General features: G+C 43.0%; 1 protein-coding gene across 11 annotated transcripts in view; it reads left to right on the top strand.

Annotated features, from left to right (window-relative positions):
• Nr3c2 (nuclear receptor subfamily 3 group C member 2) overlaps nucleotides 1–27155 on the top strand; it is a 331912-nt gene that overhangs the window by 159183 nt on the left and 145574 nt on the right. For 7 of the 11 annotated variants that reach the window (XM_016001822.3, XM_016001825.3, XM_016001819.3 and 4 more), the window contains one exon: nucleotides 12852–13003. In XM_016001822.3, coding sequence (XP_015857308.1) covers nucleotides 12852–13003 — 152 coding nt within the window. The remainder of the gene's footprint in view (nucleotides 1–12851; nucleotides 13004–27155) is intronic. The other 4 variants (XM_076571976.1, XM_016001820.3, XM_006983292.4 and 1 more) reach the window with 1 other exon arrangement.

Here is a 27155-nt window from a genome sequence, read left to right as displayed (position 1 = left end):
AAGTATTTTCATATCTGTACACACACACACACACACACACACACACACACACACACACACGCATGTGCACATGCATCCATGCACACCACAGTTAAGAGGTAAAAGTATGCAAGTATTTTGATACTGACTCAATCCTCTCAGGAGCATTTTCCCTTATCTTCCCTGATTCTTACCTCATTTATAAGAAATGAAAATTTCATTGAGTGAGCTGAATTTGGAGCTTGTATTTTGGCTTTCCTTGCTTGGAGGAAAGGCTATTTTAAACAGGCTCTATCCACGTCTGTAAGCATGAGGAAAGTCACATAAAAGCACTCTAGCACTTAATGTATGTGCCGGTCGAGCATCCTTAATTCAAAAACTCCTAAATCTGAAGTGCTCCAACACATGCCTCAAGAGGAAAATTTCACAGCATCTAGCTTTGCTTTATGCACAAAATTATTTAAAATACTGTATAAAATTACAGTCAGACTATATCTATAAGGAACACATGAAACGTAAATGAATTTCATGTTTAGACTTGGATCCCAACTCCAAGATGCCTTATTATGCATATGCAAATGTTTCCAAATTTAAAAAAGACCTAAACCCTGGAGTTTTTGGGCCCCTTCAGATAAGAGATATTCAACCTGTATTGATCCCTTGCCTTTCCAGTGGGATTTACCTGTGTCCTTCCCCGCCTAGAGAAAAGTTTCATGGAGCTGATGTGTGCCAGGCCCACATGGTGACGGATGTGTACCACATGCTCGGGAACTGACAGGATAAGGGGAAAGAGGGATGAGCCTGCTGTTTAGCACCTGCTCACTGCCTGGAAAAGACTTGGAGGGATGTTTGTCTTGCAAGAGGGACGAGGTGAGCATAGAGATGTGGGAGAGCTAGGTAGGAAAAGGCAAACCCTGTTGCTCTTCCTCTTCCACACCAACTGCCAAAAACTGCCCATATGGTTCCTTTAATTAAACACACAGTTATAAAACTTTAAATCTCCTCCAGTAAAGACCAATATTCCCACACCTATGGTAACAGTGGTAGTTATTGTTGTTTTTTCTCAAAGCAAAATACATATGGACCAGAGATGAAAAAAGGCAGACTATGTGAAAGAGGTGTTTCTCTGTTTTCCTGACAAAGAGTGGATGAGTGAGAGATGTCTGAAAAGATGTTGCTAAGGAAATGAATGTGTGTTTTATATGGCAGTGTGCTGACCCATGAGGCAGCCCTGCCCCACTGGCTGTATTTAGGTTCCACATGAGAAGAAAGTTCTAGAAGCCAAAGAATGGCCTTTATGAAACCTTAGGCTCCGAATATTTTTGGAAAGAATAAATCAAAGAAACAGTCCCTAACTTCAAACCCTGAGAAAAACAAAGACACAGAAAATATCCAGGATGTGTTTACTGTTGTCGCTGCCAAGTAAGGAAATGAACACACTGTTTGATTTATTAAAATCATTTTAAGCTACTATTTTCACTTAAAAACAGAAACACCAAAATCCATCATAAAAAATAACTACTCACATAAAAGTAATAGTAACGTCATAAGAAAGTTCAAAAGGAGTCAAAATTGATGGAGAACCTTGTTAAAAGAGGGACTCAGTCTCCTGTCTGGTGAGGGGAACAACACTTTGGTGTGGTGCCCGCCATGGCCTGTGGCCACCCTGCCCATTGCCTACATATAAGAAAGCATCATCTTACTGAATTGGAGGGGTTTTTTTGGTTTTTTATGGTTGTTGTTGTTATTTGTTTTTGTTTTTGTTTTTTCCGGGCAGATCTTGGTTGTTTTGCTAATACCAGATGTCAGAAAAAATATATCCGACTGAACCATGGGAATTCTGGACTTTGTGGGTTGAGGACAGAGGGGAAGGACCCACTTTACACCATGTAATCCTACAGACCCAGCTTGAAAGGGAGAACTTCCAAAGAGGCTTCCAGTGGAGGTTAAGAACAAATGCAAGAGAACACTGGAGCACTGGTTCCTCTTCCTGACTCTGGGGGTGGGGGGTCGGGGGTGGGTTCAAAGCATGCCTCTGAATCTCCTTGCAGGCTTAGCCCCTTGAACTGTGGAACCCAGTTGCCTTGGTGCTCCTGCCCACAGCCTCTGCCATTTTCTATGAGGGAGTGGCTAATTAAAATACAAATTATGCGTCAAGAATCATTTGTGTGTCTGGTATATGCATGGTCATTTTCATTCTCTCTCTCTCTCTCTCTCTCTCTCTCTCTCTCTCTCTCTCTCTCTCTCTCTCTCTCTCTCTCTCTCTCTGTGTGTGTGTGTTGCCTTCAAAGTTTCCCGCCGAGGTAGTCTGTCCCCTGAAAAGGACTGTGCATTACTGACAAGCCATTCTTTGTGGTGATACCCATCACTCCACACCAGTGACAAGTCAGCTTGCCTTGAAGAGTGGGGTAACAATGCTTCATTTACACACAGCTACAATATAGACTGCCATCAAACAGACCTTTAGTAGCTGGAAAACCTCACAGCTGTGTTTGGAAATGGACCTATGCTTTACCTATTGCAAGCTAATATGGGAAAGGGGATGATTTGTTTTCTAGTACATTCCTTATAATTTTATTCAAATATTATTTCAGAGTATTAAACTGATGTGAAAGCCTTTATGTTATTTCATGATTACATAACTATGCCTAAAAAAATTAGGGATTACCTGAGAAAACATTTTCCAAACTTTTCCTTATTTAATAATACCTCATTTTTTTATTCAGAAAGTTTAGTGTTAAAGAATGAACCCACTAATATAAGTATTCCTGGGGATTTTTTTTTTGGTAAGGAAATTCTCTCCTTGGTGAGAAAGGGTGTCTTCCTCCTTTTTTTTCCCTTTCTTTTAAACATTTATTTATTTATTATGCATACAGTGTTCTGCCTGCATCCCTGCAGGCCAGAGAGGGCACCAGATCTCATTACAGATGGTTGTGAACCACCATGTGGTTGCTGGGACTTGAACTCAGGACTTCTGGAAGAATAGTCAGCGCTCTTAACCTCTGAGCCATCTCTCCAGCCCTGGGATTTTTAAATTCATATTAAGATGCTATTTTTAATATTTTGAGGGGTGGCAGTTGTTGGTTTTATGCAGCACTTCTACCTATAAGGAAAAGTCACGAGACACAACAAAACCCACTATGAGAGTTTATTAGGAAAAGGGAGGGACAGGAAAGGATGTGATCAGGCCTGTGGAAATGGCTGTGCAGAGAGAGAGGGGAAGAAGGAGGAGGAGGAGGAGGAGTCTGTGACCTGCTTTTTGTGGATTCCCCTGCACATTCATGTATGGGCTCACATAGCTATGCCATGCATGCACATAGATTACGTGATCATGCTGCGCACAAATTACTGGGCCATGCAGTGCATGGGTTATGTGGACCTAAAACCCTGGAATGACTAAACATCTGAACAGCGCATGTGCAGTCATGTAGCTGGGGGGGGGGGCGGATTCCAACAGCAATGCTGCTCAAAGTTATGCAAGAAGTACATTTGAAGTCCAGATGTCGTCATGTCAGCAAGGACCACAACATTGGTGTCAAGAGTGTCAGAGATTACTGAATGAGCTTGCCTCTGCCCCACCACGTGTATGTGTAGATTCTTTAAAAAGAATAATAAAGAATGTTCCTTTATTGTGCGTGGGAGGTGGAACCAGGGTGTAGCTGACAGGAAGGCCCACATCACAGAGCATCAGAGGAACTGAGCTGGTGAGCCTGAGAGTGATACCAACGCAAGAGAAACTAGAGCGGCAGAAGGCAAGGAAAAGGCCAAGTTTCGACAAATCAGTTAAGTGGATCAGAGAAAGAGGACGTATTGTTTTGCTTCCAAAGACCACAAAGAAGCACATTTTACATCAACATCTTTAAAAATTCAGCAAATGCAAAACACATAGGAACCATAGGAATTGGTTCCAAAATCACCCAGGTTCAAGAAACATATGATATGAATCCATCACTCCTCAGTGCCTCATGGCATCTGTAGCCTCGTTTTAGACTGCTTTGTAACAAAATGTTCAGGGGACAATGTTAAACACACCACACACGCATGTGTTCATACACACACACACACACACTTTACACACACTAACTTTTTTCAAAAGTCATTTAAAAATACTCAAGCATAGAAGAGGCAGAGGCAGGCGGATCTCTGTGAGTTCAAGGCCAGCCTGGTCTATATAGCAAGTTCTAGGCCAACCAGGGCTACACAGTGAGACTTGTCTCCAAAGAAGAAATATTCAAGCAAGGATCCAGTTGTAGTTTCTGTAAAACATTCTTTGTAGTAAAGCTCTGACCACAGAGTTGGTAATGAGTTTGTGGTTCCTAGAGTGGATTCTAAAAAATAAGCTGTATATAAATTGGCACATACCAGTGACTGCAAAGACCAATAACGTGTTGCAGTTTTTTAGTACCAATATTTAGTTGTTATATTAGAAACCATTGATTGTCGCATGTACACCCAGTCTCATTCTGGAGATTCTATATATGACTGTGCATTTAATTCTGTAAATGAAATTGTGTATGGAAACTCCTTAATAGGAAAGATGTATAATATCCTTGTTTTACTACAGCTGGTATTCACATTATGCATACACATATACATAAAAATAGTCCTTCATGTCAACCATGTGAACAGCAGCTGCTTCCCGGTGGTTGGCCTCTGGTGTTGTCTGTCCTCTTGGTGGCATTTGGCTTGTTTGAGCATACCATCTACTCATCCCTTCCATTCCAAGTTGGTGCTATCTCACCTTCTTACTGTCTGCATCCTACCTCCCCCTCCCCTTCCCTTCTTCTTCCCCTCCCCTCTTCTTCCTTTCTTCCTTCTTTTCTCTTCCTGTCTTTCTGGATTTTGAGACTGGGTATCATGTAGCCCACCCAGACTGCCTACAGACTCACTATGTAGCTGAGGATGTCTTTGAACTCATAATCCTCCTCCTTTCTACCTTTGATTTTTCTTCTTCAGGTTTGTTCCTTGAGTTTCTTTCCCTGCTTAATCAGAAATACTGGTTTGTTTGTTTTTCTGAACATTTTTCTCTTGAATCTTGAAACTTTTCTATTTTGTGATGGATACTTTTAATTGTTAGTTTAATACAGCCTGGAGTCACCTGGAAAAAATGACCTCTGAAAATACTTGCGGGGGAGGTGTACCTGGATTATGTTAAGTGAGAGGGAGACCCACCCTGAATGTAGGTGGCACCATTTCCTAGGCTGAGCTTTGGACTGGCCAGCAGAGAGAGTGCAAGTGAAGCACAAGTGTGCACAATTCCTTCCTCTCTGCTCGTGAATATGAATGTGATGTGACTTGCTTCTGGTTCCTTCCCAGCGGTGATGGACTGTGACCTGGAACTGTGAGTCAGATAAAACTTTTCTTCCTTCAGTTGCTTTTGTCTCTTATCAGAGCACCAGGAAATGAAACTAAGACGCCAGCATGGTGAAGCTCTCCGCTCTCTGTAGGCTAGTAGGCTCGTTCATTGCTGCATTGGCGGGAAACACAGAGCCCTTGCTCTTTAAGAGTGAGCTGTAGCTTGCTGCTCAGCCTCACCCTGGGGAGCATACTGTTCATGCTTGCCTTGTTTAGTAGTCTTCAGTCCTCTCCAGTTCACCAGGCTCTTCTGCTTGCATTGCTTATATTGTACATTTGAAGATTCTTCTCTGTCACCACACTTGTGTGCTCTAATATGGTACATCCTTGCAAGTGGTGTCTCTTCATTTTCCATGGCACATTTTTAGTCGACTACCAAATGCCTGCCCAATTTTTAACTTCACTGTCTTACATTGGAAGCACTCTGTGACTTGGACCATTCTCCAAGCTTCTTTGTATAGTGAAGTTCACTGAGTTTTGGATCCTAGTAAGATTTTGTTTGTTTTTGTTGTTTTTGGTTTGGTGTTTGTTTGTTTGTTTGTTTTTGGTGTGTGTTTGTTCATTGCTATTGTCTGGACTTGACTTCATTTTTCTTGCCTCACCATATCTATCAATAACTACTTAATTGTTGGTGTCTAATTAGTCACTGTCTTTTAAATTTTATTTTCCAAAGCATTTATGTTCTTGCATTTCCCCCTTATTTGGCAACTCCAGCTGTAACTTGATTTGCACAGTTTAGATTCTAAGCTGGACCTTTGTTCTTCAATTCCTCACTGCTGTGTATTATGAACTGTGGCTCAGGAGAAAGAATTGCCACGTCTCCCAAAACTTTAATGACTCACTTATCACCAAAGGTAACTCCATAAAAGATATTACACTACAAAGCATTCCCAAATATTCTCCCTAAATAATGGGACAATGACAGTAAGCTGCTTAGATGATCAGTCTCAGTCTCTGTCCCCGGGTCTTTATTTGCTTTAATTTGTTTGGATTTGGGTAAGCATACTCTCTTTTACTCTCTCTCAAAAGCTAAATCAACCTCATGAGAATTGAACCTATAACCTTGGCCTCATTAATTTACCTTCTGTAAAATTGCCCTCTGTGAATTTATGTTCTTCTATAATGAGATTATGAGTGTGGTTTTATTCATTCAGTAAACAATGCCAACCCAGGTCAGTGGCTACAGAAACACAGAGATCAGTAGATAAGGTTTTTGCCCTAGAGGGATTAGGATAAGTTCTCAGGTCCCTAATGCAAGGGCAAAGTGATGTCTGCTGAAGGAGATTGTTCCCCTACTGCCAAGAAGTTAAGAGAAAAGGGGTGACTGATTGCTAGCGGGACAGGCCCTGTGAAGATGTGGGGCTTTCACGGATGGGAAGGAAGCAGAAAATGCCCAGTTATATAAATGGTCACTCAGACCCCTCAGCAGGGTTATTAGCATGTGTAAACAGAAGACTAGATGCTTCCGGGAAAGCTTTGAGAAGGTTAGTCACAAGGAGAAGAACTTCAGTGTCCTACCAAGGTTTTTATTGATGGTGACATGCAGCAGAGACGATGCTGCATCTCTGATCAGGACAGTACTACAATGCGGGGAAGACCAGAGATAGAGAGGAGCCCTCAGAACTGCCAAAGCCTGAGCTAGGACAACGGTGGCGTGCAGAGAAGAGGAGGGAGTGAGCAAGGCTGCAATAAGCAATGCTTGATAACCAACTAGTTTGATTAGTAGAGGAAGAGAGCAATAATTCCTGGGAAGTCTTGGTTTGGCTTGCAGTGGTTGTCTTACTATAGTCTGAACATATTAAATGGAAATTCCAAATGATCCATAGATTTCAAATTACACAGTATTTAGAGTACCATCAGGAAATTTCAGGCTGTTCTGTCCCATCCTACATGGGACATGAATGGTTCCTCTGTCCAGCACTTCCATCTTGTGTTCTGCACCCTCCTTAGTCACTCAATAGCCAGCACAGTTAGCAGATCTGCTACCATGGTCTATCACAGTGCTTATGGTCAGATAGACCTTATTTTACTTGCCGATGGCTCCAAAGCAAAAGCGGCCATGAGAGGAGACACCACAGTGCAAAATATCAAAAGACAGTAATGGTGCTCCAGGGCGTCTCAGGAGCAGCCTCATACATGTGTAAAATTATATATGTATACACGCATATGTATGATAATTAATATCCACTGAAGACAAGGGGTACAGAATTTGATCCTGAGTACTTCCAGGGTGCTAGTACCCTTCCAGAATATCCAAATGTGGAAAAGGGATGCAAACAGTTCTGAACCTGGTGTATTTACGAAGTTCCCAATAAATAGAAGCAGAAAGGTTATGGAAAGAGGAGAAAGCCTGAGAGTTGAACTGGTTATAAAGATTTAGATATCAGATGAAGGCTGCCTGAAGACATGTTATGCATGAGACCCTTAAGAGATGGAGAGTGGAAATGAGATGGAAAGATGGCCAGAGGTAGAAATGTGAAGCTGGTGAGCACAATGGGAAAGAGCCTATGAAGAAGACACATGTTGGACATGGGATGAGAAGGCTCCATGCTGACAGGGAAACCTTGAGGTAGATAGAGGCAGTGCTGATGTTATCCTGTGGGGAGATAAAAGTTAGAACGAGAGGATGATGTTGGCTTTGATTTTCTAATGTAACAAACTAATTGCTGTGATCTGCAGTCCACGAGGGCCTGGTTATGCTGGACTCTCTGATATCTCAGTTAGGTTTGGCTGCTTGATAATCACATTGTTTCTCTACTGTTAGGTGGGTGTGATCACATTGTCTTGCTCAAAGGCAGCCATGGTGGGTTCCATGGTGGCTCTGGTACGGATGCCACCTGATGGCTCAGTAATCAGTGTTGGTTGGGTGCTGTGTAAATCAGCTTTCTAAGGCTATAACAAAATACCCAGGTGATAAGAAAAAGACTTGATGAGCTTTAGCTTGTAGTCTGACACGTTTTAATCCATGGTCACTTGGCTGTGTCATTTTGGACCTGTGGTGACACAGTACATCTTGTAAGATGGCGCAGTGGAGGAGGCTTGCTCAACTCTTGGTGGTCTGGAAGCAGAGAAGTGGAAAGGGGGAGAATTGAGATCCCACCTTTATGTGCATCCTGTAGCCACCTAACTTACTCTCACTAGGCCCCACCTCTTAAAGGTTTTACTGTCTGTGAAGAGTACCACACAGCCTTTGAGGAATGTTCAAGATCACAAGTATATCAGAGTCCTGTTGTGTATCCGGTTCCTGAAAGAGAAACAGACGAGTGAAAACCACAAATGAATCTGGGTTTATACTGTGCTTGTGGTTTTTGTGTGGATGACATGGACAAGGAAGAGTACAGCAAACAGATGATAAACACCACCACCATCCTTTGATATCAGATGAAGAGGGCTCAGGAGGAGGAGCATGCTGGTATGTTTGAGGGCGACAAGGAGATCAGCCTTGCTCACGTGGAGGAAGCATGGGAGGAAGGGCAGGGTCTGTAGGGGCTCTGTAGCCGTGTGTTTGACTCCAACTGTGTTAAGACGGTTTGGGATGTTCTCGAGGCAAAGGGTAGATGAACAGAGATTCTGACTTGAGAGGGGAGGAAGAAGAGAAGCAAAAAAGGGAAGTTGGCTATGAAGCTTCTCAGCGTTCCACAGAAGTCCTACCTCTGGCAGCTTGGACTAGCCTGGTGCTTGCAGGAGTGATCTGAACCTGAATATGTGCTGAGCAAGACCTAGCCGCTTGTGTGTCAGGTGTGTATGTGAACCAGCAAGGGAGATTCAGGAGGAGTCCAGGTTTCCCCTCAAGCAGCTAGAGAAGAATCTGAAGGCTGCTGGCTTAGTTTGCAGGACAACTCAACCATTACACACTGGAAGGCTCGATTTGGGAAGCTGCAAATCCAAGACCAAGATCAGCAGTGCTGGTTTAGAGGCCCTTGATGGAGAATGTGCCCTGCACCTCTTTTCTTACTTGTGCTGACTTGCTGGCAATCTGGGATGCACTTTGGCCTCTAACCACATGCTGCAGTCTCTGCCTCATACATATATGATCATGGCATTCACTCTGTGCTGGTATCTGTGGCCCAATTTCCCCTTCCAATAAAGATACCAGTCACTGAATTAAGAGCTCAACTAACTCTAATATGTCTTCATCAAAACTAATAAGCATACTGGCAGCCCTCATGAAGGTCACATTCTGAAGGGTTGGGGAGCAGGATTTCAACCTGTGAATTTAGGGAGCGGTTAAACAATTTAACTTAGAGCTGTTTGCATTAGCAGATGTGGAGGTGTGGAGATGAGCAAGCTAAGAAGCAGAGAAAAACCAGCAGAGTTGGGGGGCATGTTGAGTCTGAGGTGAAGTTAGACACCCTGGGGGAGGTGCCAGGTAGACAGCCAGCTAAGTGTTCTGAAGTTCTGAGGATGCATGTGTGGAAATCCGAAGACACGAGGGATATTTAAAGTCAAGAAAGGAGATGAGATCACACCAAAAGGAAGTTTGGCCGAAACAGACAAGAGTTCCAAGACTGAAGCTAAGAGACCAGTAAAAGATCAAGACCCACAAAAAATCTTGAATAAAATCTCACATATGGGCTCAGTGGCCCAGCTTTTGCCTTGGACATGCAAAGCCAAATTCAGTCCCCGCACCACAAAAACCAAACCAGACAAAACCCACATGTGCTTGTCATTGTGAGAAGGCAATTACAGTTTAATGATGATTTTACATTATATTCTAAATATTTACAGTTGCGGCTTTTCTCTGAAGTGTCCTGTGAGTCAGTCCAAGCATGGATTGAGTTTTCCCAGCCAATATGTTGCCGAGTTGCTGGTGCTGAAATGGAATGTTTTGAATGCCATAAAGGAGTCAGAGGGCACTAATAAAAGTAATAAAGCGCACTTTTCTCAGGAGGAGAAATAGCTTTGGAGAATGCTGTTTCAGTCCTTGATTTAAGAGGCATTTTCTAGAAAGGCAGTCATGCCACGGTGGACTGAGCAGCTCGGTATTTGTTCTTTTGGCTGCTTTTGGTGAGAGGGTTGTTCATACATTGAAAAGTGTTTTTAGACAAATGTATATTAACCTGATGTGACCAGGCTTTAGCAAATTTGAGAAGCGGAGGACCATGACGATGACACGAGCTTTGTGGCCACTTGGTGTGTTTACTTTTGAGGTTTTTCTTCACGCTGCTGTTCATGCTGAGTCAGGAGTATGTGGAGCAGGGGACCAGCGGAGGCAGATAGCACCCTGGTCTTCTGAGCATGCCCCGTGCAGTCTCCCTGGCCACCACACTTCCATTCTCCTTCTGTTCCCCTTCACTGTCAGGCTTCACAGTTCAGTTCAGATCTCATGTCTGAGTCAATGTTTTCCTGACTCCCACATCACTGCCCTGCCCAGATTGGAGGGTTGAACCCACACTGTAACCTGACCCTGCAGCAACACAAACATTGACACTTTGTGCCCCCACTAGGTTTGGGGCAGAAACTAGGGTTTTTATATTGATTTCATCAGTACCTTGCATAAGACTTATCCATGAAGGAAAAAGTGCAATTCTCTACCTGCTCAAGACACACCTACCTAAGCTCTAACTCACCTGTTGCTCCTCATCAGAATGTAAGGCGTTCTGTTTGGAGCGTACCATTGACTAACCCAGTAACGTATAAAATATCTAGAGAGGCTTCCTCTTAAACAGCTTCCAAACAGATTGTTTCTCCAAGGGCTACTTTTGTGCCCTACCCCAAACCCTGTTATTACATGTATATTCAACATAATTCATTTTGCTTACTAATTTGAAAGGACACCATCAATATTAAAACCAGATATAATATACATTTCAGGTTATCTATCAAGGTAAATAATAAAAAGGCTAAAGTTTGGTTTTGGATTTGTAAATTTATTAAATAAATTTTCTTTTATTTTTGAGACTATAGTTATATCATTTCCCCCTGTCCTTTCCTCCTTCCAAATATTTCTATACACCTCTTCTTACTCAAATTCGTGATATCTTTTTTCATTAGTTGTTATTAAATGCACATATGTACACATACACACACACATACATACATATTTACATTTCAAATTCATGCTCTGTCTGTATAATGTTACCTTTATGTGTGTTTTCAGGGATGGCCATTTGGTATTGGATAACCATTGGTGTGCTCTTCCCTTGAAAACGGTATTCTCCTGCTCTCACTATTCCTTAGTCACTGTAGTTCTTTGTGTAGTGTGAGGTCTAGTGGTCTCTGCCCCGTCCACGTTGGCGTGTTTCTTGGTGTTCCTTGTTCAGCTCGTGTTTGTGCAGTCATGTTGGTGAGACGTTGTGGGGATAGCTTCTAAAATATTCTCAGAACAGGCAGAGGAAGGAATGTGTTCATGTGTGATATCCCCCTCATCTCTCAGTGTTGGGAATTGACTGGTGTAACAGGAATCTTAAAAGTTCTTATTAATAAAATCAAACCTGAGCCAGGTGAACCCTGGAAGGTCAGAGAGACAGAACAAGCCACAGCTAACCTCACCTGGCCAACTTCTCAGCTGGTCTTGTTTCCTCAGACTGGAAGCTTCTGTGTCCTCATCCCAATGTCTCTCAGCTGAACTGCTGCTCGAAAGTCTAAAAGCTTAACCAGCTAAAAGCTTAACCAGCCAAATGCTTCTGTTTCTGGCCCTCACGCCTCATATATCTTTCTGCCTTCTACCATCACTCCCTGGGATTAGAGGCATGAGTCACCATGCTTGGATGTATCCTTGAGCAGATGGATTTCTGCCTCTGGAATGCTAGGATTAAAGGCGTGTGCTACCACTGCCTATCCTCTATGTTTAATATTGTGGCTGCTCTGTCTCTGACCCTAGATAAGTTTATTAGCATGTACAGTATTTGGGGGAACACAATACCACAGACTTGACTATACACTGTTCTTTTCTTATGTGTGCATATGTGCATGCTTGCTTATATGTGTATTAGGAGAGTGTGTGTGAACATGTGCAAGCATGCTTATATGTGTATTAGGCAAGTGTGTGTGCACATGTACGTCATGTAGAGGCCACAGGTTGATATCCGATGTCTTCCTCCATCAATCAGCATCTTACATAAACTGATGATATATATACTTATATACCTTGGCAGAGTCTCTCTGAACCCAAAGCATTTTTGCTTTGACTAGCAGCTTGCTCTGAAGATTCCCTTTCTCTGCCTTTGTGTCCTGGGATTACAGGTGGGCCCTGCATGTATGTGAGTTCTGGGGATCTGAAGTCCAGGCCTCATCCATGTTCAGCAAGTACTTTATCCACTGAGTTCTCTCCCAAGCCTATATGCCTACCATTCTTGATGGCGCGCACACACACACACACACACACACACACACACACACACACACACACACCGATTTAAATGGCTTTACCTTCATTTTTCTGAGTCATTCAACATGACCATGGAAACTGGATTCACTCAAGGGGCCAGGATGGTTGAAAACTGGGAATGCTACTGAACAGGACAGGAGATGTGCCATTGCAGTGAAGTTACTTAAACCTTGATTTCTTTCCCTAGCTCGACTTTGCGAAGTGTTTCTACTGGATCCTCAAGACCTTCCAAAATCTGCTTGGTGTGTGGGGACGAGGCCTCTGGATGTCACTACGGGGTAGTGACCTGTGGCAGCTGCAAAGTCTTCTTCAAAAGAGCCGTGGAAGGTAAATGTTCATGTGGGTGTTCCCTTTATGCATTCCTCTTTGAGTGTTCTTTGCTTGCACAGTCCACTTCGCAGTGTTACTGAGAAACTCTTGCAGAATGTTTTTGATGTAATCTCTTAATGAATAGTAATGATAACTTATCTTAAAAACTACCAGAGATTTTTTTCCCACTGAGCGGCATTTACTAAGAGCTGTTGAAGTCACCTGCCGAGCTTGCCGGTCTGAAACAAGAATTCTGGGTCAGTGTGCATTCAATCTGCATGTTGTAGAGGAGTGTTTTTCAGTAGTCACACAGAATTCTTCTTCTCCCTCTCCTTGATATTTCCCTGCAAATATATGCATTTGTGCAAATTAAAACATTAATATAGGATGCAGGCTCAGATTTAAATCATGTGTTGTTCAATTATTCAAACTCCAAGTTCCCTCTTTCATCCTTTATTCTTGCTGAAGGTTTCTGTGTGAATACCATAAATGAAAAGTTTGCCCGGGGTTGAACGTGTATGTGTAGACTAGCTTTGGCTTCCATCCAGGTAAACAAGTACTTCTTAAGTCAATATGGTTACTTCTTCCCTTTACCCTCACTGGCAAGCAGTTAATTAACATCAGACTTAGGCCAGATGGTTTTATTCATGTTGAAAATTGTGTGAATGTGGAGAGTTCTCACTCTTACTGGAAGAATTATTTTGTCATTGACATTTATGCATCTAAGAAGCTCCACATGAAGACCCTGTAAGGTTAAATTCTCTGGGAAATTTGAGGAGAGATAAGCTGGTGCCATGGGGACTTGGAAAAGCAGTATCCATGGTTCACCTTTTTTTTTCTGCCAGAGATCACAGTCATATTCTCAGTTCTGCAGTGTGAAGTTACTTGACTCCTAGGTTGATTTTACATTATTTGATTGATACTTTTTTTCCCATACAGTTATGGGATTGAACCTAGGGTCTCATGCATGTAGGCAAGTGTTCTACCCTGAGCCACACCCCAGCCTGATTTACATTCTCAATTATCTAATAGTCCCAGAGTGCAGCATAGAGTTAGTAATAGGAGCTGAGTCGTTCTCTCTCAGTAGATGGATTCTTGTTACAAATAACAGACACTTCATCTCAAACTGATTGGAGCCAAGAGGAAACTCTTTGGCCCTTATGCTGGAAAAGTCCTAGCACACAGACTTCGTTTGTGTGAGCCGCAGTCCTATGCCAGGCTGTTCGAACTCCCTGGGCCATTGGGTTTGTGCTGGCTCTAGCCTGCCCATTATCTCTTGGCCTAGAGACAGGGCGACCAGGCCTCCATTGAAAGCAGGTGGTTTGTTCCTGGTGTTTCCTATCAAGGTCCCCACAGAGCTGCCTCAAAGTGAATGTGGCTCAGCTTGCCAATCTCCTCACCATGAGGGATGCAGAACCAGACAACCTGAGCTCCAAGACTCAGTTTGACAAGGGTGCTGCCCTGAGAGAAGGTAGAGTCTGTTACCAGAAGGAAGTTGATTTTCAGAAAATGAAAAAAATAGATTTTTCACAATACCAGAGGTATCAATCTGATTTTCTTTCCCTTGCACACGATTGGCTCAGTATAAGATAAATAGGTAAATCGACTGCTGGCTCCTTCCTAATTACTCTTGGCCCCTTCCGCCCCAGACGTCCTCTTCCTCTTCTCCCTAATTAGTAACTAAGTAAGTGACACTGAAAACAAAGCTTAGTGGAGAAGAGCGGGGTGGAGCAGGCTGGGGCGGGGTGGGGCAGGGTGGGGCGGGGCGGGGCAGGCTGGGGCGGGCTGGAGCGGGCTGGGGCAGGGTGGGGCAGGGTGGGGCAGGGGTGGGGCAGGGGTGGGGCAGGGTGGGGGTGGAGCAGGGTGGGGCAGGGTGGGGCGGGGTGGAGCAGGCTGGGGCGGGGCGGGGCGGGGTGGGTGGGATGGAGCAGGCTGGGGCGGGGCGGGCTGGGGCGGGCTGGGGCGGGGCGGGGCGGGCTGGGGCGGGCTGGGGCGGGGCGGGGCGGGGCGGGGCAGGGTGGGGCGGGGCGGGCTGGGGCGGGCAGGGTGGGGCGGGGCGGGGCGGGGCGGGGTGGGGCGGGGCGGGGTGGGGTGGGGCAGGGTGGGGCGGGGTGGCTGCAGAGGCCTCCACGCTGCCAGCTGCCACCACCCTTGCCTGGGCCAGCTCCGGGTCAGAACCCAGACCTGATGCTTTCCAGAATCTGCCTTTTTCTGTGGAAAAAGAAAATGTTTTAGGGATTCTTGCTTAGTTTGTGTTAAATAGTCTCTGTGGAAATCCACCAAGAATTATTTTTGTAACTAGGGTATAAATAAGTGTGGAAATCCCTGGTATTGGTACTTCATTTTTGTTTGTTAGAAAGTAGATCAATCAGAGTGATGATGAGGTTTGTCACTTTTTAGATTTTTGGTACGGTGAGCTTTGGTGTGTGTGTGCTGAAGTGTGGGGATGACCGTGCGTTACTAAGCAAATGGACCACTGCATCATACCCCCAGCCCTAAGACTTTCATTAATAAAATTTATTACATTCTAAATTGGGAATTTGACTTTTAACATTTAGCTACATGAGGCAAGTGTGGATTTAAAGTACAAATGGCCCTCTTTGTTTTTATATTTGTGAATTTTGTATTTCTCTCTCCCCCAAACCCAGACCCTACCCAACTCTTGTAATTGGTTCTTTCCATTCTCATGAAAACTCTGGCTGCTCTTTTATTCTATTCGTGCCAACTGGGTTAATAAAGGGATGATCCAAACATCAAGAAGAACTTAGGTAGTACCCTAAGTATGTGTACATGTGACTATGCATAATGTCACATGTATGCATACATATGCTTGCTTATTTAAGTGTTTCTTCTTTTCTGATTCTTTGATATCTTTACGCTCCTCTTATACTACAGCAGGGAATTTGAGACAACAGTATCTAGGGGAAACAGAGAAGAGGAGAGCCAACCAACACTAAAGGGGAACACGGTACCAAAGAATGCTGAGGAGGCATTATGCGAGAATAGACAGGATGTCCAACCACGTCCTGAGCTCCATACCAGCTTAGGGATGCCCTTGAGATGCTAAGATCCTCCTAGACCAGAGGTTCTCTCAACCTGTGGGTCATGACCCCTTTGGGGGTGGCATAACAGATATCCTGCATATCAGATATTTACATTACAATTCATACGAGAAGCAAAATGATACTTATTAATTAGCAATGAGGTAATTTTATGGTTGAGGAACTGTATTAAAGGGCCACAGTATTAGGCAGGTTGAGAACCACTGTCCTAGACTCAACAGGTCTCAAAGGGGATCTGTAAAAATTCTGTGGAAAGTCTGTGGAGGGGAATCTGTGTTGTCAGCTGGAATCTGTGCAGGGTTCTTCCATGAAGCCTCTGTAGCAATGCTGGTTGGGTGGTACCTTTAAGTGTTACACAGTTGAGACAATATTGGTAGTCACAAACAAGTCTTTCAGCTTGTCTGTCAAAATCTTTTGGGATAAGATAGCCTTCCTTGAGAGCCCAGCAAGGAAGCTCCAATTATAAAGAGCCACCAAATGCATGTTTGGATAAGCCCAGCAATGCCCTTTATGACACAGAACAATCAAGGGAAATGGCTACCCCAAATTGTTGGAGTTCAGTGTTGGGGTTAAGCCTTGGCCTATTGAAAGGTCCCTTGAAGTGGGAAGTGAGGAACTGGGGAGTAATAGGAAGAAATATAGATGTAAACAGAGAGAAAAGATAGAGACACAGGATAGTTTCAGGAGGGCCCTGGGTCAATACCCAGCCACCTCAAGTTTATTTCAAATGGGCTTTTTATACACTAACAAGGGGAGAGGCAAAAGACCTCCCCCTTTTAAGATCAAAGCACAACATACAACCAAGTGTAGACCTTCCAAACACCTGGTCACCACGCCCCTGGCCAAATCATCCCATTATGCAGCCCTGCTGAATAAAGCAAGCTCAGACTTTCTGACCTTGAGTAAGGCCTTACAAGGGAGCCTCTATGGATCCCCACACCAAATCAGTAAATTCTAACCAGAACTAGTCCTAGAATTGATGTCAGCATTTTAATTCTGGTATGGAACTTCTAATTCTCCTTTGGGTTTTCAGTCCCTCCGTCCTGCACCAATAGTAAAATATTGTAACTTCCTCTTGTCTGCGCAGTTCATGTGGTGATCCTTCAGTGAGCAGAGTGGATTAGATTCCACGTATTATTTTATAATCTAATTTCCTCTGCAGATACACAATAGATGAGCAGTGTGTAGCAGACACAGCTCCCACAAATCACCAAATAGTTCCAAGGCTATAAAAGGAGGAGAGTTCATTATTAAGTAAGGTCAACTGGATTTATGTTTTTGTAAGCAGACCTGTTAGGCTGAAAGTTCACCAGCTTAGATCAACTAAGTCAAGTGCCGACCTCTGTTTCTCTTAAAGGAGAAGACTTATAAGTCTATTTCTTAAAGTGAAATTGCCTTAAAGGTTTCATTTCAAGTTAATGTTTATTTTTTTCAAATATTAATACCACCTGTGAGGCTGCACCCCATTCATTTCATGTCTGCTTCACTGTGTACACTTCCTGAGACTTATTGGTTCATGATTCTATAGAGAGAAATATTTTTAAGGAAATGTTACACGTGATAAATGATGAATTTTCTTAGCTCCTTTAAGATGAATGAGGGAACTGAGTAGGTCCAGAAGAAAGTGTGTCTCATGCAATATACTCAGGTTATCTGTGTGCTTCGTGTGCATTTGCAAGCCAGAGTGTAAGTGAGCAAGTGTGTGTTCCGCTAAAGGATAAAATTGACCATTGTGCCACAAAATAAAGACCTCCAATGGAGGAGATGCAAGTCAGTCTGGAAGGTATTGAGTAACTCAAATATATCCCTTGGCCTCTGGCAATATAAAATTAAGGCAATGATAAAGCAGGGAATAATTTGATGTCCATCAGATGTTTTCATTTAGTAATATAAGATCAGCCCCTAGTGTTCCCAGAATTGTACAAGGTTAATGGGTGTCCACGTCCATTGCCTCTGCTCCCTCAGACGGGAAAGCCAAGGACTCTCACAGCCTTCCCATCAAATAGTTTAAAAATGAAATTGACCATAGTCTTTTTTTTATCTCAAGATAGGAGCCATGGCAGCTAATTCCATTTACTGTAGTATCTTTATGAACATGGATATATTAACTAGTTTTTGTTGCTGTGATCAAATGCCTGACAAGAAGGAACTTGAGGGGTGGGGGATTTGGAGCTTACCCTTGGAAGGGATATAGCACATCATATCTAGGAAGACACAGCCTGAGAGCTGAGGTTGCTGGTCACATTGCATTCAGTAAGCAGAGAGGGACAGGAAATGGGGCTGGGTTAAGAAACTCGGGGCACACCCCCAAGTGGCTCATTTGCTCCAGCTAGGCCCCAACTCAAGGCCACCCCCTGCTGGGGAACCAGCATTCATACAGGTGACCATGGGGGACAATTCACGTTTAACCACAGCTTCTCTCTTCCATGCACATATTGTGTTAGTGTTAGTGGAAAACGGTGGTTGCTATGGAAACACACCATAGACATACTGTTTAGGCTCCCCTGGGAGGTGAGTGAAGGCTCCCAAAGTGACCCCACAGTGACTGTACAGAAATGAGCCTCAGCAGTAGAGCCGAGATAAGGGCAGGGTGACAATTTTGTGTTACCGCTGTGTAAAATCCAAGGTGTGAGGTTATGGAAATGAGGTAAAGACACAGGTTGGGTCCCAGTCCTGGACAGCAAGAAGGAGCCTGAATTCATCCTTTAGAAAACCGAACCCCTAAGCCGGGCGGTGGTGGCGCACGCCTTTAATCCCAGCACTTGGGAGGCAGAGGCAGGCGGATCTCTGTGAGTTCGAGGCCAGCCTGGACTACCAAGCGAGTTCCAGGAAAGGCGCAAAGCTACACAGAGAAACCCTCTCTCGAAAAAAAAAAAAAAAAAAAAAAGAAAACCGAACCCCTGGACGTTTTCATAGCTGAGTGGTAAGCCCAGTGTCTCATTTAGGATCTGGCTGTAATACGTGCATTTACCAACGTGGTGATACATCTGGTGGCTACTTTCATCATTCAGGCAAGAGATCACCGAGAATAGACCAAAGCCATCGGGGTTAGAGATGACAGGGGGGACAAAGATATCAAAGAATGTCATTAACTCTGAATGGAGGGCAAGGAAGCCAAACTCGAAAGTGATTTCCCCAGGCTCCATTACTGGTGACATTTTCTGAGGCAGAATACTGAGTGGGCGTGTCTTGGGGGTGTGAGAGGAAAGGGTCATTTGTTCAGCAAGCATTGATTCATTCCTTCTGAATCCCAGGAATTGTATTCTGCATTTCTAGGACACACTGGGCTAGGATCAAGGAAATACAGGAAATGGCCAATGAGCCCTATCTTGAGGGAGCTTACAGTACTGTGAGGGGCAGGTAAGTGAAGAACATAACAAATGAGTTGCTGATATGCTGTCTGGAGAGGTGATAGATGCTGTATAACCAGGGAAGAATTGCTAGCACAAGGTGGGAGAGTGAGGCTTGGTGTAGAATGCGTTTGCAGTGTCTGTGGAGCACTCAGGTGTGTAACAGCAAGTGGGGTGCATGGTTCTGAAGCTTCAGAAAAAGCAAGCTTGGGAGTGAAGGTTTAAGAACTATTATCCATGAGAGCAGATGCAATGGCCTGAGACAAGGGCTCTCAGAGAAGCAGACCTCAGAGTTTTTGACGGAATGCATGGTATAAGCACACAGAAATAATATGTCTCTCCCCTCCTTTCCTGATGTATGCAGAAAAAGCTTAGCTGCTGGGTCTCTGGCTATGGATGGCCTTTCTCAGCTTCAAGCATCTTGTCTGAGCATTTTCCATCCCAACCTTGACTTTTCTTCATCCTCTTATTCTTGCTCACCTTTAGCCAGTCCAGAGTCCCAGACAATCATGACTTGAGAGGGATTTGATTTGCTAAACACTACATAAGCAACACCCCACATGTGTCGACGTATTGTGTATTTGATAACTAGTATGCGTGTAAGGCTCATCTCCATGCACATATGTGCAATTTATCTGATTCTCTAGAGTGGAAAATACTTTGCAGCAACTTATTAGAAAATGATTTGACATTGGGATACGGGAGCCATGAAAATTAGTATTATTCAAAGGAAGCTCCAAGTAGCTTAAATTTTTGAATCAAGGTTCACTTCATGTGGCAAAATTGAGAAATCTCAATCAGGAGAACAGAAAGCCATCCTTATGTTCAAGATCAGCCCAGTAAAGCATATATAACCTGAGCCAGGGCTGAGATTTGAACCCTGGATAGCCCAGCTAGCCTGAAACTCTACACTTAGCACATAAGCCATCCTTCTCTTAGAGTTACCTCAGATCTCAGCTAGTTTTACCCATAAAAAGTAGAGCAATAGCTTGGGCTTGAGGATGGGCACATTATAATTTAATAGTTATCTTGCTATATTCTAAATAATTAACTCATACTCATTCCAAGTTGAAATTCTAATTTGAAATACTGTTGCCTTAATAGTAAAAAAAATTGGGTTGTCTCTATTCTTCCTTAAGGAACGAACCTCATATTTTTAAACAGTCATCATTACCATCTTGAAGTGCCTCTATAACATCTTGATATTAATCTGAAGCCTTATTTGAAAATTTTATGTTTCTATATTTCATTTCCTATGTGTGATAAAAATTATATATAGCCTCTAAGAAGGCTCAAGGAAACATTGAGAGAAGGTCTTTCTCAAATGAAACTCACTCTTTAGCTGTTAGATGTCTGCTATATGAATACCAGCTCACAACCACACCTGAGTCAAGAGATTCATCTCCTCCCTTGACATGCACTCATGGTGTAATTAGCATCATGTAATTTGCATGATTTAATAACCTTGAAAATAATTAAGTCCTAAAAATGAGGACTGTTGAATTTCCTGAAAGTCAATGCCCCGACAGAATCTGCCTGGGAGTTAGAAAGATGGGCTTGTTAGTGAGTGAACTTGGAAGGGAGAAGGTATAGACGAAGACTTGAGAGCTTGTCTCTGAGGACACCCTCTAGGTCTCCCGCAGTGCCATGAAAGCCTGCTTGACTAAAGTAGACCATACCCAAGAGGAGGTAAAGGAGCATATTAAACAAAGATCCTCTGACCAAAGCCTGAATATTGGAATGAGAAATCTCAGCTTTTCTCTTGAATACAGCAGCTTTGTATAGAGTTACTTACAGTTGGTGGGGGAGGGACACCAGTGACATTGTTGGTTTTGTTCCTTGATGTTGCATAAGTGAGGTCCAGTGGAGGGCGGGGCCTTGGAGAGGAGGGCACAACTGGGAAGGGATAGTGCATGATGTGAAGTAAGGACCTTCCTGCAGGTGGAATTAGCCCAGCTGAGTGGGAAGCCTGGCTCAGGAGTGAGAAGGGAAAATTGGCAGGACTTAATGGTGGGTAGTTCTAGGGAGTGATGGCCATTTTTGACAGACTTGAGGAGGCTGCCAGTTAAGCATCAGGTACAGGAGTAGGATTTAGAACTATTGAGGTTACAGAAATTTATTCTCCAAAAAGGGATGAAGCCATTCAGAAAGAGAAAAGCTATATTTAAAAAAAAAAAAAAAGAATTCATTCTTTTCCTGCTGATTTTTCTTTAGAGTCTAAAAATCAACAGCACAGTTAGCCATTAGCTAGATGGCAGTCAGTGAGCTTGAATAACAGGAAGTCAGCAGCCATCATGGCTACCTGGAAGAGGCATAGGAAGTTACATGGAGAACTCAAAAGTCTGTTAAAGGTATTGGGCCCTCAGCACGAGCAAGCCAGGCCAGCCAGGATAGTGATGCTGGGGTGTGGGCTCCTGCTGCTCTTCTTCCTAGTGTGACCACTCCTAAACGACAACTGTAGCACACTCAAGGGAGCCATCATATGGAAAGGAAGAAAAAAAATCTCTGTAGAAAATAAGAAAAAAATGCCAATCGTTCAAGTTCCCCAAACTTTTACCCTCCAAGAGACACTCAGAGTGCACGTATACTGATGGTTTCTTTTCTATTACTCCTTTGTGCCTCTATCCAATGACCTTCTGGCTTCTTCACCAGGATAGAGGGGCTGTTTAGAAAGAAGCAGAGTTGTGTGAAATACATTTTCTAAGAGCTTGGCCTTGCCTAACTCAGTTACTCTGAAACAAGAACAGGAAGCAAAGCTTCCCTTTCCAAAAGGAGACTTCAAAGCCACCTGCAGTTGCCATAAAAAGGCTGTAGGTGAGTGTGCCATCTCCTTCCCTCTCTTCAGGTCCCCATCACAAAGGAGAGCAGCCAACGCAGAGCAGAGATGCTCACAGCTGCTGACGTGATATCGAGGGGTTCTGTCCTGTCCCAGAATGGTCCTGTTTGGAGCCCTTTAATAAATTGAATTCATGAACTCCGCCATTTGAATCCTTACCATGAGCTCCCCCAATAAACAGCTGCATGATAAAGGTATCACCAGCATAGATGCCAGTGTCGTTTTTTTTTTATGGAGCGGTGCTACCCACTCTGAGACTGAGCAAATAATTGACCGTCTGCTTCCTCTTCTATAAACAAAAGAAAATAAATCTTAAAGGCCTTGCCTGTCTTAGACGGAGGAAGATAAAAATGGGTACACATATGTTTAAGTTACTTGAGAAACAATAAAAGATCGCTTTATGCACCTTCCTATTAAAAATGATTTTCCATTCTTCAGAACTCCATCAGTGTGCATTGGTTATCAATAAAATAGGAACTATTTATACAACAGCTAATTTGTGGACATGTTAAATATTTGCCCTGAAGGAATAAAAATGTAGAAGAGCAAAGACAACTTCCTGTTCTTTCTAGATCACACTTCTGATTTCCTTTTTATCGTTAATTAACTGTATCAAGATTTATAAAATACACTTAAATCTACCATTCCGATCTGATTGAACAATGTAGTTGTAGAATCAGCACAGAAGTAGTCTGTGTTGAGTGTTCTGTTACCTGTGTTTCTGTGTATGTATAATGTATGTATGTATGTGTGTGTGTGTGTTTCATTGTGTGCATGTAGGGTGTGTGTGTGTGTGTGTGTGTGTGTGTGTGTGTGTGTGTGTGTGTGTGTGTGATGTTTCTGTGTTTCTTTGTGTGTTTGTAGGATGTATCTTTTAAGTTGTTTGCCACAGGCTAGCTGGCCTTCCTGATCTCAGTCTTCCATCTCGCCTCCAGTCTCCCCGATGAGCACTGAGATGCAGATCTGTGCTGCTGCACATGGCTTTTACATGGGTTCTAGGGATTTGAACTAAGATTCTCACACATGCACAGCAAGTATTTTGCCTCCTGTGCCATCTCCCCAGCCAGGATTATGGTTTTTTTTTTTAATGTAGCCATAACATAGCATTTCTCCAGTAAACAGACTCCACAATTCGATATTGCTGTTACTATACAATATGAACTGGAAAACGAATAGGAATGGAAGGTATTAATAGCCCTTTTATAGAAATTTTAACTAAAAATCTCAATAGAAATAAATTTTAAGGAAGAAAATGTGAAATATTTATAGAAATACCACTACTAAATTAAAATCCTTCTAATAACCTTCTCTTTCTGTTTTTTTTTTTAATTAAATGTGCTTATGACACATCTGATTAGGATTTATTTAAAGAGTTTCAGTTACTGTAATTACCAATTAATGATACTTAAAATTCAATATATTTATGGTGCACCTTGGAAATATTAAAATAACTGACCTTTGTCTAATTTCGCCATCATCTCTGAGAACTGAGCTGTAGTCAAAACTAAGGTAGACGAGAACTCACGCAGACAAAAAAGGAAAGTTCAGAATGTTGGAAAGCAAGGTTTTCGGTGCTAAGAAGGACAAAGAAAGGCAGATTACCCAATGAGCTGTAGCCGTTACTGGAGATGGGGGGTGTGCACCATCCTGCCCACGGAACGGAGAATCTGGCCAAGTCCTTCACCTGCCTCTCTGGCTGGGTGCCACGTGAACTCTGGTCTGTTCCCACTGATGAAAAGGCAAAAAGAGCTCAGATTCAGCGCTCCACTCCCTTTTCGGCAGTCTGCACACCTTTTAATCACCAGACATGTGTATTATATATGTGCGTGTCGTTTGTTGAGACAGGGTTTCTCTGCATAACAGCCCTGGCTGTCCTGGGACTTGCTCTGTAGCCCAGGCTGGCCTCAAACTCACAGAGGTCTAGCATGTCTCTGCCTCCATACCCAGCAATCATCAGCTGTACTTTGAGAATTACCCATGAAGTGGTAAAACTGCTGCAAAAATCAAATGGAAGCCTGAAAGATTTCTTTTTGTTGTTGTTAATAAAATTTCTAACTTTTTTACAATATAATTCCTCACTATGAGCTCAGTTCAGTAGGCCTCGAACTCTGGCACAGCAGACACTGGGATCTATTTTCTTTCTCAGGCTGAGTTCTAGTTTATGGTAGTGACCCACAGGGAAGAGACACAAGTTTAGAAAGGCATCTTAGCAGGGAAAATTAACCTCTACTGAGCTATGAACCCGTCGGAGTCAGAGAATTGTTGCATTTTAAAAAGTGCTTGGAAGGAAAACAAGTCTGTTGTGTCATGTCTGGTGAAAGAACACACACCAGAAACCACACATAGATGTTTCTCCCTTTGTGTGGAAGCACAGGGTGGGCTTCCTCTTCTGTCCCCACCAGACAACCTTATATAAGCACTGACTGGCTGTCTTCTCGATTTTTGTTTGGTTTTGTTTTTGAGACAGGGTTTCTCTGTGTAGCTTTGCACCTTTCCTGGAACTCATTCTGTAGCCCAGGCTGGCCTTGAACTCACAGAGATCCACCTGCCTCTGCCTCCTGAGTGCTGGGATTAAAGGCGTGCGCCACCACTGCCCAGCTGACTGGCTGTCTTTTGTATCATCTAATATGCCTTGAAATTTCACTTTAAAGAGGAAGAATAATGAAAAGAATGTTAATCAACATTAACAAAATGCCTGTTTTTAAAAGAGGCTTGATAAGGAAACACCATTTAAAATGGGTTTGGATTTTCCTCCAAACAGTTTTCCCTTTAAATTTCCTTACATTTTAACATATTTGACAACAGTTTCCTTGAATATCTCCCATTGCTAACTAAACCATAAGGAGAATGTGACCTCAAGTACTCTAGAAGTCTATACTCACTAAACATCTGCTTTTAATCCTTGACTCTTAATAGTTTTTTTTAAAAAATGTTTGTTTGTGTAAGAGTGTGTGTGTGTGTGTGTATGTGTGTGTGTGTGTGCGCGCGCGCATGCGTGTGCAAGAGAGAGAGAGAGAGAGAGAGACAGAGACAGAGACAGAGAGACAGAGAGACAGAGACAGAGACAGAGAGAGAAGAGAGAGACAGAGAGAGACAGAGAGAGGAGACAGAGAGACAGAGAGAGAAACTGGCATGCGTGTAGAAGTCAGGACTACTTTCTGGAGTCGGCTCTTGCCTTCCTCTTTCTTCAGTCAGGACCTGATTGTTTCTGCCAGCGCCCTGAGCATTCCAGGCTAGCTGGCCCGGGAGCTTCAGAGTGAGTCTCTCGTCTCTGCCTGGCATCTCACTGCAGGAGCGCTGGGAATATACAACACAGCATCTGGCTTCTAATGTGGGTTCATGGGATACAGGACAGACCTGAGACATCAGGCTTACACAGCTAGAGCTTTTCCGGTCTAAGCCATCTCTCCCTTACCTCTTAAATAACCTTACAGTTATTAAACTGTATTTAAGATTTTAAATTAAAGCATTTAATTGTTTTTAGTAATAGTAAAGTCATGAGCATTCTTTCCATCAGTTATCACATTTAGGACATTGTTCTGCCTTTGTGTGATTTGGACTTTCCTGTTGCCCTTAAGGAAAGTGGAATTACAGAGAGGTGTGCACTGGAAAGGAGGGCCTGCCACAGGTCATAGAACACTGTCTTCTTAAGAAGACATCACCTAGTGAGGCTCACAGAAAGGGTCTCCTTGCTTCCATGCCATGATGAGGAGACATCAGCTGTATTCCTTCTAGAATATATTCCACACACCTACTCATTGTCACAGAGTGAGCAGCTACAGAGGGGGGAAGCCCCTGAAGTGATTTGTCCTGTGCCACGCAGATAAACCACGGAATGAATATTCTCTAGTGTGCTTAAGATTCTTTTAAGATCACATAACAAAATGATCTTGTCATATGTAAAATAGGCAATTCGATTCTTGCTTATAAAATTCCCTTTAAAAATACTATTTCTAAACTCAGTCTGTTAAAGCTTAATGTTTGACAACTGCTTTTACTTGATTTTAATTGTAATTGAGACTAATGATAGTATCTCATTTTCATGATTCCATTTAAATTTACGCCTTTGTAATCAGAATCATAACCTTAGGAGGCCATGTTGAAACTCTGGCGTCACTGTTCATAGTCTTTATTGTAGTTAATAATTATTAAATACAACCACAAGCCAAGCTTGAAGTGGACATTATGGTTTTCCCCACCTCTGTGCAATTTCGGTAGGGGTTAGGCAGTATCCCAATGTTCTATTAATTAGAAATTTCATATGTGCATATAATGTGTTTTGATCAAGTAAACCCCCCTCCCTTCCCCTCCAGGATCTTAATTTTTAAGGATGAAGTTAACTAGAAAAATCATTTCTCCCTATGTACACGGTGAAGGACAGAGCTGTGGGCTGTGAGCAGGTCTTTCTGTATACAAGCTTTCTTTCTTTAAGTCACTACATGATACATGACTGACTCTAGGTCTGGAGCATGGTACCAGACATCCTGATCACTAACTAGGTAATACTTAAGTTCTCACAGTGCTTTGGAGTTTGGAGATGGTGCAGGGTAAGTACCTGACCCATGAGACAGTGAATAAATGATCACTCTTCAGTGCTGGGATTCCCTGTCAGGCTGGACCTAGGACATGATATGCAAACCTTTCTACATGGTTATGTGGTGGAATGATCTATAAATATGTTATGGAACAATAGTTTTGTATGTCAGATTCTAACTCCAGCCTGCCCCACATACACTAAATATAAAAGGCATATTTGAAGCCAATAAGGGGTAGATCAGAAGCCTGGTGCGAAAAAAGAATGAAATAGAATTGTAGACCTAGAGCCAGCAGCGTTTCCAATTGTTCAAATAGCTCTCTTTTATTATCAAATACAGTGATGGATGACATTAAAAGCTGTAATACTGTTTTGTAGATGAGATTCACCACATGATATT

Source organism: Peromyscus maniculatus, chromosome 5, assembly GCF_049852395.1.
Source record: "Peromyscus maniculatus bairdii isolate BWxNUB_F1_BW_parent chromosome 5, HU_Pman_BW_mat_3.1, whole genome shotgun sequence".
NCBI lineage: Eukaryota > Metazoa > Chordata > Mammalia > Rodentia > Cricetidae > Peromyscus > Peromyscus maniculatus.
Note: the sequence above shows the minus strand (reverse complement) of the source record. Positions and strands in the feature narration are given on the sequence as shown.